The sequence below is a fragment of the Chiloscyllium plagiosum genome, unplaced genomic scaffold, assembly GCF_037043375.1.
Source record: "Chiloscyllium plagiosum isolate Xiang-an unplaced genomic scaffold, Cpla_swu_hap1 HiC_scaffold_49, whole genome shotgun sequence".
Lineage (NCBI taxonomy): Eukaryota > Metazoa > Chordata > Chondrichthyes > Orectolobiformes > Hemiscylliidae > Chiloscyllium > Chiloscyllium plagiosum.
In genome coordinates, this window is record NW_028270187.1 from 10,223,219 (window position 1) to 10,237,130 (window position 13,912).

Below are 13,912 nucleotides of genomic sequence, written 5' to 3' on the forward strand. Positions count from 1 at the left end.
GCGGCGTTTGGTATGCTTTCCTTTATTGGTCAGTGAATTGATTACGGGAGTTGGGAGATCATGTACAGGATATTGGTTAGGCCACTGTTGGAATATTGCATGCAATTCTAGTCTCCAACCTGTCGGAAGGATATTGTGAAACTTGAAGGGGTTCAGAAAAGATTTACAAGGATGTTGCCAGGGTTGGAGTATTTGAGGTATCGGGAGAGATTGAATAGGCGTAAGGTTGTTTTTGGAGGGGTAACCTAATAGAGGTTTATAAAATCATGAGAGCTATGGGTAGGATAAATAGACAACATTTATTCCCTGGGGCAGGGGAGTCCAGAGCGAGAGGGCACAGGCTTAGGGTTAGAGGGGAAGATTTAAAAGGGATCTGGAGGGCAATTTTTTCAATGTGGCATACTGTGTGTATAGAATGAGCTGCCAGAGAAATTGGTGGAGACTGGTACATGTACATCATTTAAGAGGCACTTGGATGGATACAATAATAATAACTGTAAAATAAGGGATTTTCTGTTCCAGTAAACTGAACTGGGCCACGTGCTGGCAAATGAGACTGGATTAGTTCAGGATTTTTTTTTTTAACAGATTACTTACAGTGTGGAAACAGGCCCTTCGACCCAACAAATCCACACCAACCCGCCGAAGCATAACCCACCCGGACCCATTCCCTATATTTACCTCTTCACTAACACTACAGGCAATTTAGCCTTTGGAAGAAGGGCCTGTGCCCGAAACGTCGAAGAAGAAGGGCCTGTGCCCGAAACGTCGAAGGAAGAAGGGCCTGTGCCCGAAACGTCGAAGGAAGAAGGGCCTGTGCCCGAAACGTCGAAGGAAGAAGGGCCTGTGCCCGAAACGTCGAATCTCCTGTTCCCTTGATGCTGCCTGACCTGCTGTGCTGTTCCAGCAATAAAGTTTCAACTTTGATCTCCAGCATCTGCAGACCTCACTTTCTCCTACAGGCAATTTAGCATGGCCAATTCACCTAAACTCCACATTTTTGGACCGTGGGAGGAAACCGGAGCACCCGGAGAAAATCCACGCAGACACGGGGAAATTGTGCAACTCCACACAGTCAGTTGCCTGAGGCGGGAATTGAACCCGGGTCTCTGGTGCTGTGAGGCCGCAGTGCTAACCACTGTGCCACCGTGCCACCCGCTATCTGGTTGGCATGGATGAGTACAGCCGAAGTGTCTGTTTCTGTGCTGTATAAATCTATGACTGTGAATAATAACATTTATTGGAAACGGGGTGATGTGCATGGAGAATGGAGAGAGATTTTTTAAAAATTGCAATTCCTTGGTGGTATTTGACTCTGTTTGAAATTGAGCTGAATGTGCATCGAATTCAAACTGCTCTGTGACTGTGGAAAGGGTGTTCTTTGGTCTGAAAACGGTAACATACCTGCTGTTTGTTAGAAAGAACTGATCACACTTGGCTTCGCCCCGAGGGAATGTGTCTTGGTCCTTCAAGTATTTGTCTGGAGGAAGACAGAAGAGACATCTCCTGTAAATCAACATTAAATTTGACAGTATCAAACCTTTGAATGTAACATTCATTTAATAATCATTAAGCCGTTTTTCTTTCAAACCAGCAAGTCCAACAGAACAACAGGTCTGATTCTATTCTTGGCCTGAGCTGCTCTTTGTCTGGTGATTATAATAAAAATATCTATACCAATTCACTGAGAACCAGATACTAACCAACACCTCCACAGCTCTATAATTGGGCTACCCCAATACAAGTGCGTATCTGGATCTGAGAGTTTCCTTATCAATCCATACCTGTCAGTTCCTGCGAGGTGAATGTGGGAGTTCAACTGTCAACCTGTACCATCAGTATAAGCTGTGCAAATGTGAGAGTGAATGTAGTTATCAATCTGTCCCTGTCACAATCTGGTAAATATATTTACATTTTGGCATTGCAGAGACTGACAGGGACAGATTAATAAATACACTCACACATTCACATAGCATTAACTGACAGGTATGGATTGATAACTAAACTCATATATCCACACAGAATAAACTTGCAGGACTGGTTGTTAAATATATTTTAAATAAATAAAATCAGTCCCTATGTGTTTCACTGATAGGGATGTGAGGGTTTAGTCATCAATATGTACCTGTCAGTTTCTGCCCTGTGAATGTGAGAGTTTACATACCAATCTGTCCTGAACAGTTTCTGTGTATCTGATAGTGTAGTTATCAACCTGAACCTGTCAGTTTCAGCTATGAGAACGCAAGTGTCATTATCAGTATCTACCTGTCAGTTTCTGCTGTATGAATATTATATGCAGTCATCAAATTGTATCCATCAGTTTCTTCTGTGTGAATGTAGATATTGATCTGTATTTGTCTGCTTTAGCTATGTGTGAATGCAGTTATCAAACAGTACCTGTCAGGTTTTGCTATTTGACACCAGAGTGTCTTTGTCAACCTGTTTCTACCACGTCAATTTGAGAGAGTCGATACCAACCTGTCCCTGTCAGTTTCTTCCCGGTCAATATGTGAATACAGTTACTGATCAGTAATCATCAGCTTCTGCTCTGTGAATGTAGATGCATTAATCAAACTGGAGCTGTCAGTTTCAGCTATGTGAATGTGGGAGTACAGTTATCTTCTTTGTCAAAGTGAGTGTAACTCAATCTGTACCTTTCAGACTCTGCTGCGTGAATACATAAATATAGTTATCAATCTGCAGCTGTCAATTTCTGCTTGGTGAATATGTTTGTGTAATTGTCAATCTATCCCTACTATGTGAATGTGTGAGCTGAGTTTTCATCTGTTGCTATCAGCTTCTGATTAGTGATCAATAGAGTTTAGTGATCAATCTTTCCCTGTCAGGCTCTGTAATTCCAGTGTTTTGAGTGTATTTATTCATTTTTTTCTGGTCAGTTTGTGTGACTGTAGTTATCAGCCTGTACCCCTCAGATTCTGCTATGTGAACATAAGACTGCAGTTATTCATTTAATTTGATCATTGTTATCACATGTCCTGAGATAAATTGAAAAGTATTGTTTTGTGCACCTTACAGGTAGATCATCTCATTCAAAGTTCATCAAGGTAATTAGAACAGAATCCAGGATACAGTGTTAAAGCTGCAGAGAAGGTGCAGACAGAGATTAGCATCAAAATTTAGAGGTCCATTCAAAATCTAACAATAGCAGAGTAGCTGTTCTTGAATCTGTTCGATGGTGTATTCAAACTTCTGTATTTTCCCCCTGACAGATCAGGGTGGAGGAGCGTATAACTAGGGTTGGATGGGTCTTTCATGTTGTTGGTTGCTTTCCCGAGACAGGGGGAAGTGGAAATGAAGCCTTTAGATGGAAGGCTGCTTTCAGTGATGGACTGGTCTGAGTCACAACTCTCTGTAGTTTCTTGTGGTGTTGGGCAGAACAGAAGCCATACTATGCTGTGACACATCCAAATAGGATGCTTTCGGTGGTGCATCTATAAAAGTTTGCAAGTGTCTTTATGGACATGCTGAATTCCCTTAGCCATCTGAGGAAATCTGCTTGATGAATGTCATAGAATCATAGTCATAGAGATGTACAGCACGGAAACAGACCCTTCAGTCCACCTTTTCCATGCCAACTAGATATCCCAACCCAATCTAGTCCCACCTGGCAGCACCCGGCCCATATCCATCCAAATACTTCCTATTCATATACACATCCAGATGTCTTTTAAATGCTGCAATTGTACTAGCCTCCACCACTTCCTTCTGGCAGGTCATTCCACACAAGTACCACACTCTGCATGAAAACGTGCTCCTTAGGTTTCTTTTATTTCTTTCCCCTTTCACCCTAAACCTATGCCCTCTAGTTCTGGACTCCCCCACCCCAGGGAAAAGACTTTGTTTATTTATTCTTTCCACACCCCTCATGATTTTATAAACCTCTCTAATGTCACCCCTCAGCCTCTAATGCTCCAGGGAAAATAGCCCTAGCCTATTCAACCTCTCCTGATAGCTCAAATCCTCCAAACCTGGCAACCTCCTTGTAAATTGTTTCGGAACCCTTTCAAGATTCACAATATCATTCCTATAGGAAGGAGACCAGAATTGCATGCAATATTCCAACAGTGGCCTAGCCAATGTCCTGTACAGCTGCAAGATGACCTCCCAACAACTGTACTCAATACTGAATGTGTTTGGGTAATTGTCAATCTAAGTCTGCCAGGTTCTGCTATGTGAATATGAGAATTTACTTTTTAACAGTTGGTCAGTTTTTGCTTCACGAATGTTTTGTTTAGTTAAGAACCCTTCCCGGTCAGGCTCTGTAATGTAAATGTGAGTGCATTTATCAATGTTTGCCGGACAGAATTTCTTTTGTGAACATGTGAATGTGGTTATCAATTTTCCCTGGTAGTTTCTGCTCTGTGAATATGAAAATGTAGTTATTAATCTCTAAATGAAAACCAAAAGAACTGCAGATGCTGGAAATCAGAAACTAAAACAAATTGCTGGAAAAGCTCAGCAGGTCTGACAGAGTCTGTGGACAGAAATCATCGTTAAAATTTCCAGTCTAGTTACCCTTCCTGTGAAGAGATGGTAGCCAGGAAAATATTAGATTTTCTGCAGAGGACAGGGTGTGTTGAAGGGTAAGGGAGTAAATGGTGGATGGATATAGAATCCAAAGAGAGGGAAGAACAGTTGAACAGATAAACTAGTGGATCACAGTCAGACGAGGATGGTAATAGGTATTAATAGAGACTGTTAGTGAGTTTTGGGGTACAATAGAAGAGCCTGTGATAACACTGTGTGGTGAGAGAGGTTTTGGGTAATGATACTGGAGAGCTCTAGCTCTAAAGTTGTAGAATTCAATATTGAGTCCAGAAGGCTGTCAAGTTTCCAAGCACAAAATGAAGTGCTGTTCTTCCAGCTAGCAATGAACTTTGCTGGAGCACTGCAGAAAGGCTGAGATAGAGCTGTTGGCCAGGGAACTGGGTGGTCTGTTAAGTGGCATACTACTGAAGCTCAGGGACAATTTTTTTCTGGATAGAATGTAGATATTCTTAGATGTTGCAATTGTACCAGCCTCCACCACTTCCTCTGGCTGCTCATTCCATATGTAGTTGGATAATGTCCAGAGCCTATGTGCTTTAGTTTTAGAGCCCATAGGACCCATGGATAGGTGAACAAGCAACACATTACAACAGAAAAGCATCTGTGCTTTTCTTCAGAATCAAGGGGAGAAAAACAATAGTCTTTTGTAATTCCTATAGTGCAGAGTCTAACCAGGAACAGTGGGGATATCAAGGTCTGGTTTTCAGGATGCTATCAATGTTTGCATTGTGACATACTTTACCAATGAATTAATGATCAGTATTAACCGAATCAATTTGCAACTAAGTGAACACTTCAACTGCATTGCAGCTGACTGAAGACAATGCTCCTTGTGCAGAAAAGAGAATTGGTCAATTCTATTTTATTTACCAATCTGGACAGGATCTGGTGCAAACCATTAGCAGTATTCTTGCATTGCTCTCTGGTAGGGCAGGGGAAAACAAAAGGTCTTTTATTTTCAATTGGCAGTGAAGAATATTTAAACAGTCAAATTCAATTTATTGAACGATCAACTCTTGGTGGTTAAAATAAAGGAGCAGCTTGACAAACCTATCAATTTTAGCTTTATCTTTCTTTCTGCACTAGTGTAAATAGTAATCATCTGATTCTATTGACTCCTTGGCAAAACTATATCCTGATTCCTTGATTTTATTTTGTAGTTTAATGAAGAGATAGTCAAGATGAATGCAGGGTTCTTCATAGATTTCTTGAAACAAATTTTGAAAGACAGAATAAGAAGAAAAACTCTCTTTCTGGACTGAAAAAAAAATCCTACAAAATGATGGAGAATGGTGGTATGACACAGATAGGGATGACAACTTCTCTGCTGCCATGAAAAATCTATGGAAATGGAATACTCATTGAGTTACCAATTCTAATCCCTTTCAATCAGCTGTGTTGTTATAGACTGTTTTTGATCAGTGCTGACTTAACAATTTGAATATACGTATTCTGTGCTGTCGATCTCTTTGACTTGACATCGGAGTAGAAATCAGTTTGATGAAACGTTTTCTCCTAGTTTCAGTGTATATGGATCTTCATCACTGTTAGATGTTGTAACGTGTATTTCAGGATGGTGTACGAATTTGCAACTATTGTTAATCAGTCAGTAGCTCTGTGGGAGATAGAATGGTGTGTGCGCGCGCAAACACACACATGGGGGTGGGATGGAGATAGTGGTTGTGGGTGTGTACACACATGATGAGCACTCCCTCGACATCGGGCTTTGGCCCAGAGATTCATTTGGAATTTATATAGTTTAATTGTTGTGTCTTTTCCAGGACAATGATTTACCAAAAATGTAATTTTGACTTTCTCAGGTACTGAAAATATCAAAGTTTCCTTCTGCATCCGCACTCAATATCTTCTTCATATATCCTTGTTGTAACAATGTAACAGCATGACTTGTTTGTTCACCTTGATTGTAACTTTAATCCACATGTAGTAAAGGCAATTTTAATGTAATTCCTGAATGTATATTTCATGAGGTTACAGTCTATTCCTCTTCTGATATTGCAAGTGATAACTGGCTATGCATAATGGAATTTATTGGAACTGACATGTTGTGCATTAAGAGAAATTTTTAAAAATATTTCATTAGTTGTGCCTGACTCTTGGATTGAATGCATCCTTCTGGAAATTGAGCTCAATGTGTATCTGACTCAATCCACTCTGACTGGAAAGGATGTTCTCCAATCTGACAACTGTAACATACCTGCTGGTTGGCGGAAGAAGATGGTCACACTTGGCTTTGTACTGAGGGAATATTAAATTATCTTGGTCCATCAAACATTTGCCTGGAGGAAGAAAAGAGAGATATCATTTTTGAGTAGAAAGACATCAACTGATCAACGCAACATTCACGTCATGATCATGATACTTCTGTTTTTAAACAGAGCAAGGTCTGGATACAAAGCAACACTGATCTGCTGCCAGTCTTTTTCTGTTTGCGAAATTCTGAAACAGTTTACTCAGATGAAAGAAAACTAACCAACATATGCACAGCTCCAAAAATAGAATGATTACACAGTTCAATATTCAGCTCCCAAATAAACACAATGTTGAAGGAAGAACAGCTGGCACTACTATCACATTTAGATACACTGCCCTTTATTCCCCAACAATTCAAAGTCTATTCGCAACAAAAAGTGGGAAACAGAAGCCCAGCAGGCCCACACACAGCCCGAGAAAGGCCTCTCTCTTCCCCCCAGCCCGCTCACTCCAAGTTCCGGGACCAGTTCCTGCTCCGCTCGGCCTCTTACAAACAGCCCCCGGTTCTCCCTGAACTCACCCCGAATCAATCCCGGTCTCGGAGCCCCCTCTGTGTCCCAGGCTCCCATCCCGATGTGCTGCTGGAAGGAGCCTGCTGTTCCCTCGCTTCCCTGGGCGCTGATCTCTCCATTGCGGTCTGTTTCAAACAAACCTCTTGCACTCACTGAGTAAATGCTCCTCAATGGCAGCGCTGGGGGTGGGCCTCACGCATGCGCTCCTCTGCTCAGGATCAATCATCGCGCATGCGCTGCTTTTCCTAATGCTTCCCAGAAACAAACATCAATTGGTCATTTCCCCAATTCCCTTTTCTCCCAGTTTGACCAAAGGAACTGAGGCTGTGGGGGAAAGGGCAGAGAAGGTTTCAAGCTGGGACATTGTCTCTTTATGAAGCTCTATTGAGCTCATCCCCGGGTCATGTTAATAACTCCTCCCTCCGGCTCTCTCACAATCTGATCAGGGGGCGGGGAAGCTGGCGGCCACTCGGCCCATCCCCTGTGCCCACCATTCAATAACATCACGTCTGATCTTATTTTAACTATGGTATGTAATTATGCTGAAACTCATACACAAATATTAATTCCTTTAAGTAAGTAACATAAGTGGAAAATAGTAACACAAATGAAATAAGTGGATCACTCTTACTAAGGCAGAATGTAACTGTTGGAGAGAGTCTTGCATCACAGTGTTAGTCCCTGTTTCTGGTTCAGGAGGCGTGTGCAAAAATCAGACCTGGAGCAGGGGTGTGCAATAACGTCTCTGGGCCTCGATTGAGTGTATAGCGGACAACAGATGTTCGTGTCAGGTATGCTGCAGACAGAAACCTTGTGATGTATTGTATCCCACAACGAGAGACCCCAGATGTTTCTGTTTATTCACTCTGGGGACGTGGACGTCGCTGGCTGAGCTTCGCATTTATTCCCCTTTGAGCAGGCGGTGGTGAGCCATCTTCTGGAACAGCTGTTGTCCATGTCCTGCCTACAATGCCATGAACAGGGAATTCCAGGGTCTTGATCAAGCGACAGTGAAGGAAAGGGGATATATTTCCAAGTGATTATGGTGTGTGGCTAAGAGAGAAACTTGCCTTTTATCTAGTTGATGCCTCCCAACATCAAGTGCATTTAACTTTTCTGATGGAGGTTGCCCTGAATTTGGAAAGTTTTACAATTTACAAAGCTTTAGTATTACTTTTGTAAACTTAACAAAACTTTAGGGCTCTGTGAGATATTATTTGATCCGAAGAATAGGCATACAAATTGGGAAGAAAATAAACAGACAAACATAAAGCCTGGGAACAATTTAGAATTCAGAGCAGAGATGACCTGGGGGTTGCAGTAAAAGAGAACCTCACTGAGATATTTGTCGAAAGAGGAGGAGAACTTCTTCAAGGTAGCATCCTTACAAGAGGATTTGCAGTAAGTTTAGAATCAACTTTGTGGACTTCACCAGTTTCCTCATTTCCTCTCCCCCCACCTTACATCAGTTCCAACCTGCCAGCTCAGCAGCATCCTCATGACCTGTCCTACCTGCCAATCTTCCTTCACATCTATCCGCTCCACCCTCCTCTCTGACTTATCACCTTCATCCCTACCTCCATCCACCTATTATACTCTTAGCTACCTTCTCCCCAGCCCCACCCCGCTTCCATTTATCTCTCCAAGCTGGAGGTTCCCAGCCTCATTTCTGATGAAAGGCCTTTGCCCGAAACATCAATTTTCCTGCTCCTCGGATGCTGCCTGACCTGCTGTGCTTTTCCAACAATACACTAATCTTGACTCTGATCTCCACCATCTGCAGTCCTCACTTTCGCCACAATTTAGAATTCAGCAAACAATTAGATAAAGGGCATCAATTAAGAAAGAGAAAATGAGGACTGGAGCAAGCTGTTTTGAAAAAGAAACTAACTGTTAAAGTATTGATAAATGTGTAAAGGGGAAATGGAAGAAAACATAGGTTGGTGAACACAAAGATAGGTCTCTTACGATCAAAAGGAGGAAGTCTATATTAGGGAGCAAAAATGGCTATCCATCCAAATATGTAACTGTTGTTCTCTGATCACAAAGGACGACACAAATGATACACCAGGAATGTTGGGGAACACAGAGTTCAGTGAGAGGGAAAAACTGAAACTCATCAATATTGTTTGGAATATTGTGTTGGGACAATGGATAGGATTGAAGCTGGGAAACAGCAGGGCCTGGTCATCCACATCCCAGAGTATTAACATAGTAGTCACAGAAATAGTGAATGGTCATGTTCCAAGATTCCATAGACATTGCAATATTTTCCACAGATTGTGAATTAACTAATGTAACCAATCTATTTGAAAAGCAAGTTAGAGATAATCTGGGTATTATAGGCCATTCAGCCTGTCGGAAAAAAATACTTGCAGAGTATCTGCAGAAAAAAAAGATTGGGACCAAACAAAGTCAGCATGGATTCGAAGGGCCTGTTCCTGTATCACAATGTTCTATGTTCTCAGCTTGGCAAATCTGCTGGGATTGAGGTGATAAGCAGATGGCGTCATTCGGATGTTTCCTTTTACAAAATCCCACAAAAAAGAAAATAAAGAACATGGTGCTGAGATGGATTTTAAAAAACTGGTTGACCGAAAGAGGGAATAAATGGATCATTTTTTCGATGGCAAGCAGTGACTAGGAGTCATGGCAAGAATCATTATTAGAATCCTACACTTCACAATATAGTCACAATGATTTAGAAGAGGAAACTAAATATAATATCTCCAGATAACTGGTTTTTTTTTAGATTAGATTCCCTACAGTGTGGAAACAGGCCCTTCAGCCCAACTAATCCACACTGACCCTCTTCCTGAAGAAGGGCTTATACCCGAAACGTCGATTCTCCTGTTCCTTGGATGCTGCCTGACCTGCTGCGCTTTTCCAGCAACACATTTTCAGCTCTGATCTCCAGCATCTGCAGACCTCACTTTCTCCTCTGAAGAGTAACCTACCCAGACCCGTTTCCCTCTGATTAATGCATCTAACACTATGGGCAATTTACCATGGCCAACTCACCTGACCTGCACATCTTTGGAATGTGGGAGGAAACCAGAGCACAGATAGTTGCCCAAGGCTGGATTGAACCTGGGATCCTAGTGCTGTGAGCCACCATGCCACCCTATGGTGAGCTGTGAAAGAAGATGCATTGTGATTATGTTGAGGAGAAGTCAATGGGCAAAAGCAATATATTGTGGATAAATGTAAGGTTCTTAGTAAGGACAGTCAAAATTGATAAAAATGAAACTGGAAAAGCACAGCATCAGAGGAGCAACAAAGTCAATGTTTTATTTGCAAATACAAATAAATCATATATTAGAATAGACAACTGGGGTGAAAGCATCTCTTGAACATTATGCAAATAGAAAGGGCATTCTTGAGAGGGAGATTAGGAAATTAAAGAGGGGGATACCAGATAGTCTTGGCAGATAAGGTTAAGCATAATTCAATGAGATTCTACAAGATCATTCAAAGCAAGTTAACAATGAGGGAGAGAAAGAGAGTAGGGCACCTTAAAGATCAAAGAGGTAGTTGTTGTTGGAGCCTTTTCCCACTGAAAGGGAATGCAAACTCAGCAGACAGGCAGAACTCAGGCAAGTGGAGGTTTATTCATGCAAAACCCAGTTAAAGCAGGGGCAAAGGATTCTCTCCAGAGGCCAGCCCTGAAAGGGAGATCATGACATACTCTGAATTAATGACATAAAGCGGTATTTTTATAAATTTGCTGATAACAATCGCATACAACTTGATCACTTTGATCCTCCCTCATACTTTGTAAACCCAATCCTATAAGACACCGAATCAATGACAGGCATTCCTTTAATAGGCCTCAGCTTCCCATGACCTCATGGCATTGAACAGACACTTTAATCACTCATCCTTGCCATCTTTCTATGCATCCTCTTCATTCATATTCCAAAGTTAATTGCTGGACTCCTTCAGGCCTCTCAGGCTGGCTTTACTGTGAGTCAGTTTGAATTCTGTTATTCATTGTATCTCATGTGCTTTCTTTACAAAATTCTGTTTTTCCTCTTATATTTCCCATTGTCCTAATTATGTGTTAAAAATACCAAAGACATTTAGTTTTAACTAGTTGCTTTAAGATTTGTAAGAATGCTTTCTGTTCTGGTTAGTTAGGTTTAGGTCTGTTTTCAAAGACTTCCAGCATAGATACATGGAACCAAAACATTTATGCCTATGTGTGAAAGTTAGTCAGTTTTCAGAAGTACCCTGATTTGCCCTGGACAAAATAGATTACTCACAGCCATTCATGACAATGTACTAAGGGAGACATTTGTCAGCCATTTTGGGTGAGTAGACATGGGCCATTTTGTTACCAGCAGATCCAGTTCACCTCTGCAGTTCTGTTTGAATTTCAGAAGATGCGAGAGGCAAAAAATGAATTTTCACATCATTTTTTTACTGGGAAGCAGGCAAACGCAAGGAAATGAATATTGATGTTTTGAAAAGAGTTCACATTACAGAAGAGGAAATGCTGGAGGTCTTTGAACACAAAGTTGGATAATCTCAGAGACCTGATCGAGTGTATCCCAGGACGTTGTGGTGCCCCTTGCAGAAATATTTGTATCATCTGTAACTATGGTGAGGTGCTGGATGATCGGATATTGGGTAATATTTTGCCATTATTTTAAGAAGAGATGTAAGGAGAAGCCTGGGAAGTATAGACCTGTGAGTCTGACTTGTGTGATGGGTACATTGTTGGAGGTGATTCTAAAAGATAGGATTCAAGAAGATTGAGGGCACGATTGTAAACATAATCAACTTGAAGTTTGGTAAAGCCTTTTACAAGATTCTGCGTGGTAGACTAAATAGCAAGGTTAGATTACATGGGATTCAGGTTGAGCGTGCCAACTGAATATAAAATTGGCATAACAGCAGGAGATGGAGAGGAGGTGGACAGTTGCTTATTAGACTGGATGCAAGTTACCAATGATGTTCCACCCCAATCGGTACTGGGACTGCTTTTGTTTGTTTTTTTTATGTAAATGATTTAGATGAGAATACAGAAGGCATGGTTAGTAATTTTGCAGATGTCATCAAAATTGGTGGTATAGTGGACAGTGAAGGGTATCTCAGATTAGAAACAAATCTTGATTAAACCAGTCAATGGTGTGAGGATTGGCAGATGGAATTATTGAGGCATTGCATATTTATAAAACAAACAAGGGTAGGACTTATACAATTACAAGTAGGGCTTTGGGTAGTGCTGCTGAACAGAGAGACCTAGTTGGCCAGCTGCATATTTTTGAAGTTTGCTTCACATGTAGTCAATGTGGTGAAGAAAACATCTAGCGTGCTTGCCTTCATTGCTCAGACCTTCGAGTACAGGAGTTGGAAGGTCATATTGAGGTTGCATAGGTGTTGATGAGTCCTCTTCTCGATTACTGTACCAAGTTCTTGTCACCCTGTTATCAAAAGTATACTATTGATGTGGTTCTGTTCGCCGAGCTGGGAATTTGTGTTGCAGACATTTTGCAACACAAATTCCCAGCTCGGCGAACAGAACTACAACAACGAGCACCCGAGCTACAAATCTTCTCGCAAACTTTGAGTATACTATTGCGCTGGAAAGGGTTCAGAAAAGGTTTACTAGAATGTTGATGGGAATGGAAGATTCCGTTGTAAGAATAGGCTGGGACTTCTGTTCTCTGGAGCCTAAGATCTTGATGGGTGATTGAGTTTTGACAATCATGCGGGCTAAACGTAAGGGGAATGGTAGGTATATTTTTTTATGGTAAGAGACTGCAAGACGATGAGACACATTTTTAAGGTAAAATGAAAAAGATTTTAAAAGTAAGTTTTTTTAAAAAGAGTATAGATTGTGTGGAATTAACTTTGAAAGGGGGTGATGCATATGGACACAGTCACAATGTTGAAGACATTTGGATAAGTATATCATTGTTCAGATTTTGGAGGGTTATGGGCCAAGAACAGGCAGGTGGGACTTGTCTAGTTTGAGATTATATTGGGTATGGATTGGTTGGACAGTAGGATCTATTTCTGTGCTATTTGACTGACCCTTGCAGTGAGGCAACTGTCCTGGTTTGATCTCAGTTCATTTTGAAAGCTTCTAAACGACAGCAGAAAGTCTCATTCAGAGCACTGTGCAATCAAGCAACAGCATCGGTGTATGGAAATTTAACTGTAAAATGAATCGGTGGAATTCAAAGATAGGGTACTGCTGTTTGGCAGAGATGGGTATTGCAGATGCTGCAGATTAGAGTGGTGCTTCAAAAGTACAGCTTCAGGCAGCATCCGAGAAGCATGAAAATCGATGTTTCGGGCAAAAGCCTTTCCTGCTGCGCTTTTCCAGCACCACTCTAATGTTGACTCGCTTCTTCTGTTTGCCAGAGATCAAAATCAGGGTCATACCCCACAGGGGCGGGTAGCTCCCGAACTGGTCCAGTATTAAACAGCAACTTGACCAACTGAAAAATGACTGTTGCCCCCATTACCATCCCTGTCCATGGCCAGGGAAAGGACCCTACACAGGAACTCATCCGAGAATAAAACACCGAGGGTCAGCGACCACTCAT

At 41.6% G+C, this 13,912-nt stretch overlaps 1 protein-coding gene across 10 annotated transcripts in view; it reads right to left on the bottom strand.

Annotated features, from left to right (window-relative positions):
• The window catches only part of LOC148135514 (uncharacterized), a 31,042-nt gene that overhangs the window by 8,140 nt on the left and 8,990 nt on the right, over window positions 1-13,912 (bottom strand). For 3 of the 10 annotated variants that reach the window (XR_015755296.1, XR_015755293.1, XR_015755297.1), the window contains exons 3-5: window positions 10,374-10,486; window positions 6,785-6,866; window positions 1,405-1,480 (exon numbers count right to left, since the gene is read on the bottom strand). Coding sequence is in view for 3 of the 10 variants with exons in the window: in XM_087984895.1 (XP_087841021.1) it covers window positions 1,405-1,506; window positions 6,785-6,866; window positions 10,374-10,470 (281 nt within the window). In the remaining 7 variants the exon portion in view is untranslated. Of the gene's footprint in view, window positions 1-1,404; window positions 1,507-6,784; window positions 6,867-7,360; window positions 7,531-10,373; window positions 10,487-13,912 lie in introns of those variants that run through there. The other 7 variants (XR_015755290.1, XM_087984895.1, XM_087984893.1 and 4 more) reach the window with 5 other exon arrangements.